General features: G+C 34.3%; 1 protein-coding gene and 1 long non-coding RNA gene across 2 annotated transcripts; both read left to right on the top strand.

The window, feature by feature from the left end:
• Positions 1-1402: 1402 nt before the first annotated feature.
• Positions 1403-3396, top strand: LOC123314218. The gene is made up of 3 exons (XR_006537790.1): positions 1403-1499; positions 2823-3054; positions 3117-3396. It is a non-coding gene; the product is annotated as an uncharacterized LOC123314218 (long non-coding RNA).
• A 1258-nt stretch (positions 3397-4654) lies between these two features.
• Positions 4655-13118, top strand: LOC123312881 (medium-chain acyl-CoA ligase ACSF2, mitochondrial). Its single transcript, XM_044897444.1, has 10 exons — positions 4655-4864; positions 6817-7108; positions 7158-7378; positions 8643-8760; positions 8814-9058; positions 9289-9454; positions 9955-10211; positions 10289-10430; positions 10490-10810; positions 13049-13118. The coding sequence occupies exons 1-9, from the start codon at positions 4827-4829 to the stop codon at positions 10709-10711; spliced, it is 1701 nt and encodes a 566-aa protein (XP_044753379.1). The 5' UTR covers positions 4655-4826; the 3' UTR covers positions 10712-10810; positions 13049-13118.
• Positions 13119-13272: the final 154 nt, after the last annotated feature.

The following is a 13272-nucleotide window of genomic DNA, read 5'->3' as shown; positions in this document are numbered from 1 at the left end:
AGGCCAGTAAAAACGGTTTAAGTACTGCATCAATCCCTAAAATCACTCAATGACAATCATAACTGGGAACAACCAGCGTTAGATAGATCACAGTGGTCACAGAGGTCTTTTGTCCACAGTTATAATGGAGACTCGAGAAGAATACAGCGGCTGACAGATCTGGTTGGTGCTTATCCATGCCCGGAATGTGGATGGATCTGTAGGCCACGGTTGGGTCTCTTCAGTCACAGGATAATTAGTCCTAAGAAATCGTAAGTTTGATCGCACCGGTAGTTTTGTTTTTGAGTAGATTTATTCTCGCTAACGGGATACAGCAATGAATGAATGAATGAATATTTTCCTTCACTAATTTCATTTTCTAACATGACCTTAGCGCAAATGCGGAAAAGTGATATCTACTCAGGGAGCTAAAATAAGTGCGGCAAAGTAGATGAAAACGCACTGGAGTAGACCAATTTAATTCAATCTATTTAGTACATTAGGCATGGATCCAAATCAGAAAAAGGCACCGGCATTATGTTGTTCACCTTCCGAGGTGAATTGACTCTTTCAATAAATTTCCACATAACAAAATTTCTCGAAAAGTATCGCCATTGGCTACAATTCGAAACCTGCTGAAATTGAAAAAAGACGTTCGTAAAGTGCTGGCTTCTTTTTGACGAAAGTGGAATCTATTGTAATAGTCGCAACTTCTACTGATCATTTAAGTGTTCTGGCAACACCCTCTTACGGCTTATACGGTTGGTGAGAAAGCCCCGTGGTATAAATTCCGCTTAAAGAATTTTTTCAGTACATTCTTTAGTAGTGAAATTTACTATTCCATATACATCAATACCATGAATATTGAATTTTTATTGCTATTTGTTATTATTCAATTGCCTATCTATTTATGATTCATAAAGTTTGGTTTGTACGAAAATGAACAGGTTAACATCGATATTCGCTCAAAAAGTATTCAAAATAATATACATTGTTTAAAGAGTGAATTGATGGGGCCTATAATCGATTGAAATGCATAATTGAACTAAAAACCGAATTATATATGTTTTTTATTAATGTGGGTTATTTAAATGTGACCATTATAGCATATTCAGGTGGGGGAAGGTATATAAACTCTTTTTACCTTCAAGACAAATCAGAGTGAAATTGTATTTCTATTCACTATACAGTCATATTTTAAAAAACGTATCTCCACTGAGGGTTCTACTACTTCCTTAATAATTGATTTTTACTGCGTAAAGAGTGTTCAATGTATTAATTTTCTTTTAAAGAAAAGAAAATTGAATTAAAGAATTCATCTCTATACAGATGGTACCCATGCAGATAAACCTTTCTGGAGTGATTTCATAAAACATGAAATGTTGAAATTGATAGTTCAAATATATGAAACGAAGAGAAATATGGTACCTTCAGGAATTAATTAATGAAAAAGAAAATTATGGACTGAAATTAATATTTACCGCTGTTACCCCTTCTTACGCAGTAAAAACATACTGAAGGTATGTAGTAATTTTTACTCAAGGTAAGTAACAGTGTTTACTTAAAGTAGATGCTGTTGTGTACCTAACCTACTTATGACAAGTAAAACTGTACCAATTGTCAAACACCCAATTTTGGTAGTTATACGAATGACAATATTTTTTTTTGTGTTTGGACCATCATAAGGTTTTATTAGCCAAAACAATGAAATTTTTTGTACTAGTGGGTGAAACAAATATTTCAGATCATTTTCAAGCATGATAAAATATGGGGTGTTCCATTAAAAAAAAATCATTTTATGAAATGTTTTGGAAACGCGACTGTCAATTTGTTTTTTGTTTTCGGCATCGAGAAGGCCATCAAAAATACTGCTAGTTTGCCCATTTAACCTAATCCATAGCATCAATAATAACGGAGTTGGCAACGGTGCCGACTTAATTTGGGACACCCTGTATACATCTGGACACTTATGCCTTTCAGCAGCTGCCTTGGAAATGTATATATCATGATAATCACAAACTGCATTGCCCGATGATCCGCAATCTAAATTATGGTGTCAGTGGCTGTTGGGTTGACATCTAAAATTAATGTGGACGCAGTACTGGTTTACGACAACAAAACTACGACACTAGAAATAATCTACTGACGCAGATTTCAGACTCAAAACCGTTTCCTTGTGGATGAATATTTTTCTCGATAGAGAACGCATGTGTTTAGGTTAGGTCATCCTGTATACAGATGAAAATATTTTTAGGATAGGCTTATATTGCTCATTATTGGGCCCATTGTTTGAAGAAAAATCAAACCGATGGTTCCAGTAGAAACAAAGTTATGGACCATGCAAGTCTCTCTGTTTATGTCTATTTCGTAGGACTATTCCAACTCATCCAACTATGAGATCTCTTCAATATATGCTCCTTCAACAAACGAAATTACCACAGAAAATTCATGATTCAGCTTCTTGTCCAATTTTACGTGAATATCTTTGAACTGAAAACATAAAAAAGCCCTCATATATGAGGACCCTAAAAATCCTTCTTCTTTCGGCGATACCCTAGAAAGGATATTTCACTCAAGAGCTCCTTTACGTTCAAGATCACGAAAAATATCTCATCGATTATCGATAACAATAAAAAAATAACTTAAACAACCTGAGGTATTCAGATTCTTATAATTAAAGGGTTCATTTGGGTCTGGCCGATATACAACATAATTTGGAGCTTCCGGGATTGAAATCCTTATACGTGGAGCTGTCTCGACCATATTCTTTATGAACGCCTTCCCCTTAACAAAGTAGAGTAGGTATGCGGCAACTTCGTTTTTGATTAGATCTATATTTCCAGTGAAAGTAGGTGGTCATAGTAAGCTGAAATAAATCTCACCGTCCTACAACAGGCCGGATGTATCAGGGGAAATAGCGTGCCCTTACCGGACACGCAGAAGGAAATCCCAAGACGCTATTGGTCGAGAAAAACCGAATTTCGATTACATCGAGTCAGCAGTAATTTCAAGGACCAGAATCGTACTGGAAATTTTACATTTCGATATTGAAATACTGGTTCACGTGAAAATGAGGTAACCAAAAAAATATATAAAATATTGAAAAGGAAAAATACGATGATTAATAAACTTTACAGGCAGGAAGCATGACGCATAACCCAATTGATGCAGAATTTTTTGCTAGTGCACTTCTGGTTTCAACGGAATTACCCTAAAAGCTTTGAATTTACATTGGCGTCTGTATATTTTTGCAGACCTTGAATATTTCCCCTTCGTAAATACTTATTAGTTAAGTGGAAACAATTTGAAAAAAAAGGGAAATAAATCACTTCACAATACCCTATAGAACTTCCAAACGAAACGTGGTTTACTGACAAAGTTATAAAGGTTAAAGTTATTTTTCCTTGGTCCACCAGTTTGCAGGAACCTCAATTTCCTCCAAAAATGCTCTGCGCGAACAACAGCGGCTTTATTTAACTAACGACATGCTGGAAAAAATCCGCAGTTCACGTTGTGAAACTGAAACTGAAAAATTTGACGCTACTGGTTCAGTCGAAAACAAAAAGAAGGTACATGAAAAAGACGAAGCAAGGGACGTGGCTGTCTAAGGTCATGTAGCAATAGATCCGACCTTTAGTACTAGGAAATTGTCCGATGTATCTGGTGTTTCACTCACAACAATATCAGTTCGAGTGATTTTCCACATTTTTATTTCAAAGCAGGAAAATCAAGGTGTTAAATTTTCGTTGGACCACACAGTATGTTTCATTGTACTTGGCAGCAATGTTTCATAAATATCGTTCCATTTTCTTTCAAGGTAGTTACTTAGTTCTGTAATTCATACTAACCCTGAATAATTTATGAAAAATTATTGAACTGTAATTTCTCCGTTTCTATGAAAGGGTAACGTAGTGGAATAAGACGCCATATATTTCAACTAAAGAGGGTCCTTTCAGGGATATACAAACCCGTGCGCCACCTATTGCTTGGTAGGCGAAAATGATACCTAGGTTTTACGTGGCATCTGTAGGTCTCTGTCAAAGTGTCATATGATAGGAGATAATAGGGAATTACCACACGTTCTTTGACGAACTTTATCGTTTCAGGTAAAATATAAATTAAAACGTTTTCATGCGAAAAAATTTGAGTACCGCCAATATTTTCGAAATACGGATGGAGTATCTTTCGTTGAGTCAACTCAACCTCTCCTCTATGTTCTCTGAATGTAATTATGGCGTCACTGTTGCAAGGTCCCGTATAAAATACAAAAATATATTCGGGACACTCACGTTGAATGAGATTGAACAATTCCTTGTTTTAAAAATAGTCCCAAAATTATATAGAGGACATCGGGAGAATGCAGAGCTCTAAAGAAAGGAAAATCAAGTTTATTTTTAAATTACACTTTCAATACCAGATACAAAGTCATAAGAGTCTTCATACGAACAGAGTTCCGGAGAAAGATAGAATATGATTGTGAGTATTGTTATGTTATGATATACTGATACTGGAGATAGAGACGGAAGTATTTATCTATTATCATTATGTCATATCAAGAAACTATTAAATTAATCGGAAAATATTATATTTCTCGGAATAATTCGATAAAGACTCTAATGTTTATAGAATGGAATATTTGTTTGATTTCAAATGCTCCTCTCTGATAAATGATTGGAGTGGAGTATGAATTTTATCAGTAGGTTCGTCAGTGGCGAATACGCTTTTGTTTCTGCCGCATCTAGTGCTCCCAGATAATGGCTTAAACGGTTCAGTGCGAGAAAAGAAGGATCAAAAATTTTATTATTAGCGCAAAATAATAACAAAGTACTAATACATATTATTCGAAAATGTTCGGATCGAATATAGTGCAAGTTTTTAGAATAAGGTGAGTGGAAGTTTGTGCTAATGAAAGAAGTGCTTTTATTGGAAGTTCCATCAAGGACGTTTGGTGTCAAAGAACGTATTCAATAATGTTAGAATAGATTGAGGAATGAGATTAGCATATTATGTTATGATCGTCTATTTCAAGCATTTTTTTCACACGTGCAATAGCAAGGTCATATTTTCGTTTAGGTGACGACAGGATACTCAACTCCTCTGCCTGTAACAGTTAGTTTACACTTTAGAAAGGCTATTGAAACGTCTTTTTCGTTAAATGAAATATCATCCAACGTTTTTAATGTTGAAAATTGAAACTACATAGTATATTATACGAAAAGGAAAGTATGTATTTGTATTTTGATAGCTCATCAATTAATTATTTATCCTAACGACCCTAAATTTTTCGACTTATTTTCATTTTTATTTTATAGTAATTTTTCTAAGTACTGTCATGAAATTTGTGGAGTTAAAAGTGGGTACTTTATATAGTTTACATTAGTCTTCAATGTATAGCCTTTCGCTACACTAACTTTCATTTTCATTGTCGTTAGTTATACTGAACTCATTCACCAATTATAAATAGACGAGTAGCTGATGGACGTCTCAGCGAAAAACCTATGAATTTAATAAATTTTGAAAAATTTGCAACCTTTCCTGGAACGCTGTTCGTACCTTCTGTGTATTGCAATCATTGTCATGTCTTACTTCGATATTTGAAAATAGCAAGTCTGGCTATCATGCATTTTTATCATAATTTCATTATCTTTGACCTCTCTAAGTAGTTGTTTTTTTTGTACAGGGTGTTCGCGCCATTGGGCAGTAGAGCATCTCCTGAAATTATTTAGAACTTTACAAAGTGTTTCGTTTCTCCTGCACAGCTATCAACTTCTTTATTTTAAATGGAACAACCTATATATTTTTACATTTTTGAATTCCTTGTTAAATTTGAATATGAGTTTAATGACACAACTATGTCTGAATTCTCAACGGTTTTCGAGAAATTTGACTTTTTATTAATATTTTGGCAGTTTGAGGAACTTACATAAAGGACTATAGCTCCGTACCTATTCTATGTAATTGATTCAAATTTGGACTGTGTCTAGTCAATAAATTATACACTATAAATTTCCTTTGTAAATAACCATATTATATACAGGGTCCACGAAAACGTAGATTCATCATCAAAACAAAAATTCATCGAAATATTCATGTTTTCAAATGGCAACCCATATTCAATTTCTGTTCATTATTTGAAACAACTAAAAGAAAAAAAAAATTTTTAATAATGAACAAAAAAAATATATGGGTTGCCATTTGAAATAATGAAGATAATGATGAATTTCTGTTTTGATAATGGATCTAGGTTTTCGTGGACCCTGTATATAATATGGTTATTTAGAAAGAAAATTTTTAGTGTATTGACTAGAGACAGTCCAAGTTTGAATCAATTTGATAGAATAGGGACGGAGCTATAGTCCTTTATGTAAGTACCTCAAACTGTTAAAATATTAATAAAAAGTCAAATTTCTCGAAAACTGTTGAGAATTCAGACATACTTATGCCATCAAACTTATATTCAAATTCAACAAGGAATTCAAAAATGTAAAAATATATAGGGTGTTCTATTCAAAATAACGAAGTTTACAGCTGTGCAGAAGAAACGAATAACTTTGTATAGTTCTAAATATTTTTAGGAGATGCTCTTCTCAAAAAGAGGAAAGTTTTATTCAAACTCTTTTTTGTAAAGTTAATAGAATTAGAGTAATCTACCGCTGACCAATGGCACGGACAGCCTGTATAATAGTGATTTATAGAGTGACTATGTCAACCACTTTATTTCCCTAATGAATGTTACTGAGAAAGATTGAGGCCAATCATCTTACTTGCACTGCGATCACATGATCACATAATTTTTGAAGAAATTATATAATATTCATGCAATAATTTAATTTCTAGTTCGAGATGTCTGAGCTACCTCCACCAAGTAGGGAAGGAACCTCTACAATATATGACTCTCGGTCAGCTGTTGGAGAAGTCAGCCCTAACTTACGGAGACAGGGACCTGATGAAATCCCTGCACCAAAAAAAGAAACTCACATACGCGACAGCCCTAGAAGAGTGTGACCGTTTAGCTGCAGGATTATTGAAAATTGGCCTGAAGAAAGGAGACAGGATCGGACTCTGGTGTCCGAGCCTCATTGAGTGGTTCACTGTCCAATACGCTTGTGCCAGGGCTGGTTTTATACTGGTGAGATGGAAAAATCAAAGACTACAAAATCTACGGAATTTTATTTCAGGTAGCTTTAAACCCCAGTTATCAAGTGCCTGAAATAGAGTATTCAATCAACAAAGTTGGTGTCAAATGTATCATATGCCCTGACAAAGTGAGAAAAACGGATTATTACGACATGCTTTGTACGCTTATTCCTGAACTGCAGACGAGTGAAGTGGGAAAATTAGATTCCCCAAAAGTACCATCTTTAAGAAGTATAGTATCCATTTCAGAAGATAGCCACAAGTGAGTATTTCTTCTTAGGGTCGGAGATTTTGGTGAAACGGCGATTTCAATCGCCATTTTGTTAGGGGCGACTTGTCGGCAGTCACCTTTTTATATTACACCCTTCAATATAGAATGAAAAACGTCCTAGTGGTAATGTTTTGAAGTAACGAAAGGTGTTGAAAATTGACAACTTCAAAATATTGAACGAAAGAAATGTTTCTTTTGACCTTAAGAATTTAGAATTGAACTAGTACAAATAATAGACTCACCCTGTATATTTCGCAAATTTTTCTTGAGAGTTTGATTAAGTTTGAAATGGAAATGAAAATTAATTATATCCGCAAAAAAAATGTTTTCATCTACATAATATAATATAAAAGGTGTATTTGAAGATGGGGCCTTTTTCTCATCAGAAGGAAGAACTGGTCAAAATGAAGCGTTTCAGCAAAAATCACCTACAAAAAACTTTCAAAATGAGGAGGTTGAAAAAAAAATTTAAATGATTACTGAAATTGATCCTAATATGACCCTAGACCGTTTGTTAGCTGAATTATCGCAAAGCAGTGAAAAAAAAATTATCTACTGATTCGACCAAGTGGTTTCGTTTAGGATATTGGCTCGTTCGATATTTACGTGGTAATGAAAATGGAAACTTAGGATTGCCGAATTATTCTCATTATTTTTTAGTAACTTACACGATTTTATCAAATGGCTCATTTCGATATCAGCTGACAGAAAGACTTAGGACACAAGTTTAAAAAATATAATAATACTTCAAAATCCCACCAATAAAATTCGTCTAAATTATTCACGAATTTTTTCACAATAGGCATCACAATCTTCTTGTTCGAACATTCCAACAATCGTCGTAAAAATGGGATGAAATGGGGAAACATCCATAGCACTTTTTCAACATAACTAACATAAGCACTCTCCCAACAGTGACGTGATGCATTTAATCCGATGAACTTGGTACTGAACCATTAATTGTCCAGCCATATGTTTATGTTTTGTTTCGTTTTTGCGATGCCGGAGTCACCTTCCACAGTCCCGTACTTGAAATTCAATGAAATTTTGTCGAATAGGGGTTGTATCTCAGCCATCTTGGATATTTTATAAAGACAATTTTTGGTTGAACGACTTATTTTGATAAGTTTTACCTTCTGTCGAAAAAAAAACTTCACCTTTGAAAACATCCCGTATAATAATAATTATTTCTTGGAAAATCTTGTAATGAAAAAGAAATGAATGAAATATAAATTGGTTCACAAAACAATTCCAGAGGCACCTATAATTATTACGATATAGCCAGCTGTTCAGACCAAAGCATCATCAACAGTATTAAGAAAAATCAGAACTCAATATCGCCAGATTCAGCGTATTCAGTTCTGTTTAGTTCGGTAAGTTAATGTCCCCATCAAGTTATTCCAGGTGGTATATGTTGATATTTTAGGGAACCACGGGTAAGCCGAAAGCAGCAGTGGTTTCACATTTTTCCCATGTAAATAATGCAATCGTTATTGGGAGACGCATGGAATTAGATCGAAAACAACATAAGATTTGCATGATGGTTCCTTTCTTTCACTCCTTCGGCATAAACATAACTGTGGGATCTTGTGTGACTTATGGTTCAACGGTTGTTCTTCCCTCGCCGACTTATAACCCTGAAGCTAATTTGGCAGCCATAAGTGAAGAGAAGTGAGTACAATTTTTTTATCTCAAAATCCCTTTCCTAATTGAGAGCACCCAGTTTATTTAACTTGTAGGTATAAACTCACCTTCACTTTTTAGGATAGCTTTGAAGTTTTTCTTTTCATATAACCCATGTTGAAAATAACACAAAATTTATTCTGGTTTTATAATTTGATCCACACTAGTGCCTACAAATCCCTACGTTTTTGGAAAAGAATTGATAATTCAAATTTTAGGTGTACAATTGTCCATGGTACTCCGACTATGCATTTGGATCTCATAACAGAACAGAGGAAGAAAAACAGAGATATTTCACCAGAAATTGCTGTTACAGGGGGTGCTCCTGTTTCCCCTCACCAATTCAATACTATGTTAGATGTGCTGAAATTAAAATCAGTCAAGGTGAAACTATACCTATTCTAAATTGATAAAAATGAATTGGACTGGCAAAAATCGTTCAGAGATCACTCTTATTTGCGTCATCAGTACCGCATAAATCAGCCAACGATGCCGATCAAATGAAACAGGGGACGTTTTGTTGAAAGCCAGTAACTTCAACCAAGTAATGAATGAACCGATGCGACACCTTACGTTCAATGTTGAATGTGAATTTCTGCCAGTCCAACTGCTTTTCATTATCGTTCATAATTATGTCGGCGTTAAGCATATACATCCTCTATTTTAATTATCACTAATTGGAAACTCCAAGCGAGCGTAGACCTACATAGGAGATTTTTTACATTTTTGTATGGAAATTTCAGCATTACAGAAATATTCTGTCCTATGATTATCAACAATGGATGCCTTCGAAGTATTTTTCAGAGAAAAATTGTTGAATTTCGCATTCAAATTGAAATTGGGCCCCCAAACATCATCTTTTCATTACGATTTTTTTTTTGCAGAGTATTTATGGCTTGACCGAAACAACATGTATGGTATTCACGTCCAATCCTGGCGACGATTTGGAAAAATCCACAGCCACAGTAGGATTGCTTGGAGATCATACTGAAGTTAAAGTGGTGGATGCTGAAGGCAATATAGTGCCCTTCGGTACCCCTGGTGAATTATATGTGAGAGGTTACACCATTATGAAAGAATATTGGGGAGAAAAAGAAAAAACAGCTGAAACTATTGATAAAGATGGCTGGCTGAAAACTGGGTAAAAGCACTTTTAATTTTCGTTTGAAATAATGGAAGATTAGATGATCAGATTATAATCTTTTTCTCCTATTCCAGAGATCAGTTCGTAATAAGTAAAGACGGTTATGGAAGAATAGTTGGACGACTAAAAGACATGATAATTAGAGGAGGTGAAAACATATTTCCCAAAGAAATCGAAGATATTCTCATTAAACATCCCGACGTTATCGAAGTTCATGTAAGAATCCAAAAAAATCTCAATCCCCTAATATTTCTTAATCCGTTTCTATATTTCAGGTGATTGGTTTGCCTGACGAAAGGCTAGGCGAAGAAGTTTGTGCTTGTATCAAATTGAAGCAGAATTCTGGAGTATCTAAAACGGACATAATTGAATTCTGTAAGGATAAAATGGCCCACTTTAAGATCCCGAAATATTTGCATTTCGTTAACGAGTTTCCGAAAACCGCTTCTGGAAAAGTGCAGAAATATATTTTGGTGAAGCAGTATTCGAAAGAATGATTCTTCATAGAGTTCTTTTTTCGTCTGACTGCAGGCCTTATGATATATCCAGATTTCATAACGTTGAGATTTTTGGAGGAAAACTTGTACATAACTATACAGGGTGATTTTTTTAAGTGTTTCATTAGAAGTTTTCGAGGAAGGAATTGTAATACAGATTCAAGATTTTGGATTTTCGTTTTAGAGAACATAAACTTTAATTGCAAAATATTTTCAAGCGGAATCTACTTCCGGTTTCACCGGAAACGAATGTAACTTCGTTATTTCAAATGCAACACCTTGTACATTTTTACATATTCGAATTCTTCGTTTAATTTTACACTGATTTGATGTATGATATGTGTAACCATTCAAGCGGTTTTTGAATTATAACCTGATTATCAAATTTTTTGAAAAAAAGGTTGTCACAGATTAGTGTTCATATCTTCAAAATCCCTCATTATAAGAATTTCTTTTTGCGAAAGTAGAACAAAAGAAAGTACGCTGATACTGTTTCTTGTATAGCTTATGAGGAAATATTATACAGGGTGTCTGAAAAAGGGCCCCAAATTGAGCCTCAATAAAACTATGAAATCTCACTTTTTTCAAATGGCAACCCTATAATTTTGTAATTCCAATCGATTGCCCGTCAAAAACTACTTAGAGTGTCCCCAACATTCCATGCCTTTAAAATCAGTAATTTCGCCGTAATTGAATAAAATTCGAGTTTCGGGAATAAATCAAGGTTTCTTAGTCTAACCATAGATTTATTAGGATAGAAATTTTCAAGAAGGCTATGTCTGTTCATTTATAATGCATTTTTGAGAACTGTCACTTATACTTGTTTGATTAATCGGGCACTATGCAAAATCAGAATTACAGTAACAGTGATGTATTAAATATTTTTTACGGTGAATGTAACAAAATATTAGAAAGGGCAGTCAGAACTTTCAACGAAAGAAACCCACATTCACCACCTTTAATAAAATCAAAGTTCAGGAGGTATCAAAACAATTTTCTCCGTAGTGGAAGCATTAGCCCAAAACGGAATCGTGTGAAAACAGTAACAGGTAATGAAGAAAATCAAATAAATATTCTAGGACATATTCACGGAAATCCAAGAGGTTCCATCAGACAGGTAGCACAGGAATTAGAAGTTTCATATTCGTCGTGTCAAAAAGTGCTCAAAAATGCCAATATTATTATTATTTATTATTATTATTTAATATTGATAAGAGAAGAGGCAGGGGCCTATACATCTCAGATACATACAGATAAAAAAACACACTGACAGCGCAAGACGTACAAGAGTTCAAAAAGAATTATAACGATACAACCAAAAAGAGAAGGCAAGAAAAAAGAGAATGAGAATTACGATACAGTCAAGTGCCGATCAAGACGGTTTTTGAAAGCGTTCACTGACGGGGCGCATACCACTTCACTAGGCAGTGCGTTCCAAGCTCGGAATACACGATTGGAGAAAAAATGCTCACGAACGGTACACTTGAAATGAATATGCATAATTATAAATTCCATAAAGGTCAGGCACTGGTAAATGGAGATCATCAGAGAAGAACTGTATTTTGCGAGAACCTTACTGGAATGCTGAACGCTGATCCCCAAATTTTGAAAAAAATTATCTCGACAGTTCTCAAAAATGCATTATAAATGAACAGACATAGCCTTCTTGAAAATTTCTATCCTAATAAATCTATGGTTAGACTAAGAAACCTTGATTTATTCCCGAAATTCGAATTTTATTCAATTATGGCGAAATTACTGATTTTAGAGGCATGGAATGTTGGGGACACTCTAAGTAGTTTTTGACGGGCAATCGATTGAAATCACAAAATTATAGGGTTGCCATTTGAAAAAAGTGAGATTTCATAGTTTTATTGAGGCTCAATTTGGGGCCCTTTTTCAGACACCCTGTATAATATTTCCTCATAAGCCATACAAGAAACAGTATCAGCGTACTTTCTTTTGTTCTACTTTCGCAAAAAGAAATTCTTATAATGAGGGATTTTGAAGATATGTACACTAATCTGTGACAACTTTTTTTTCAAAAAATTTGATAATCAGGTTATAATTCAAAAACCGCTTGAGTGGTTGCACATATCATACATCAAATCAGTGTAAAATTAAACGAAGAATTCGAATATGTAAAAATATACAGGGTGTTGCATTTGAAATAACGAAGTTACATTCGTTTCCGGTGAAACCGGAAGTAGATTCCGCTTGAAAATATTTTGCAATTAAAGTTCATGTTCTCTAAAACGAAAATCCAAAATCTTGAATCTGTATTACAATTCCTTCCTCGAAAACTTCTAATGAAACACTTAAAAAAATCACCCTGTATAGAGGAATGAAATATTCGACCATGTATATAATTAATGCTATGTAAGAAAATAAATTTTTTTCATAAGAGGATAGATCTGAATGGAGCAAAATCCTTCTCCTTATATAAGGTAAAAACAAGAAATTTTCAGAATGACTATAGTCTTATTCCTTGGTAGCTGGACTGGAGTCTAATGATAAATAATAAAAACAGAGATACAGGGTGTGACACTAAGGTTTAATAT

The sequence above is a fragment of the Coccinella septempunctata genome, chromosome 5, assembly GCF_907165205.1.
Source record: "Coccinella septempunctata chromosome 5, icCocSept1.1, whole genome shotgun sequence".
Lineage (NCBI taxonomy): Eukaryota > Metazoa > Arthropoda > Insecta > Coleoptera > Coccinellidae > Coccinella > Coccinella septempunctata.
Note: the sequence above shows the minus strand (reverse complement) of the source record. Positions and strands in the feature narration are given on the sequence as shown.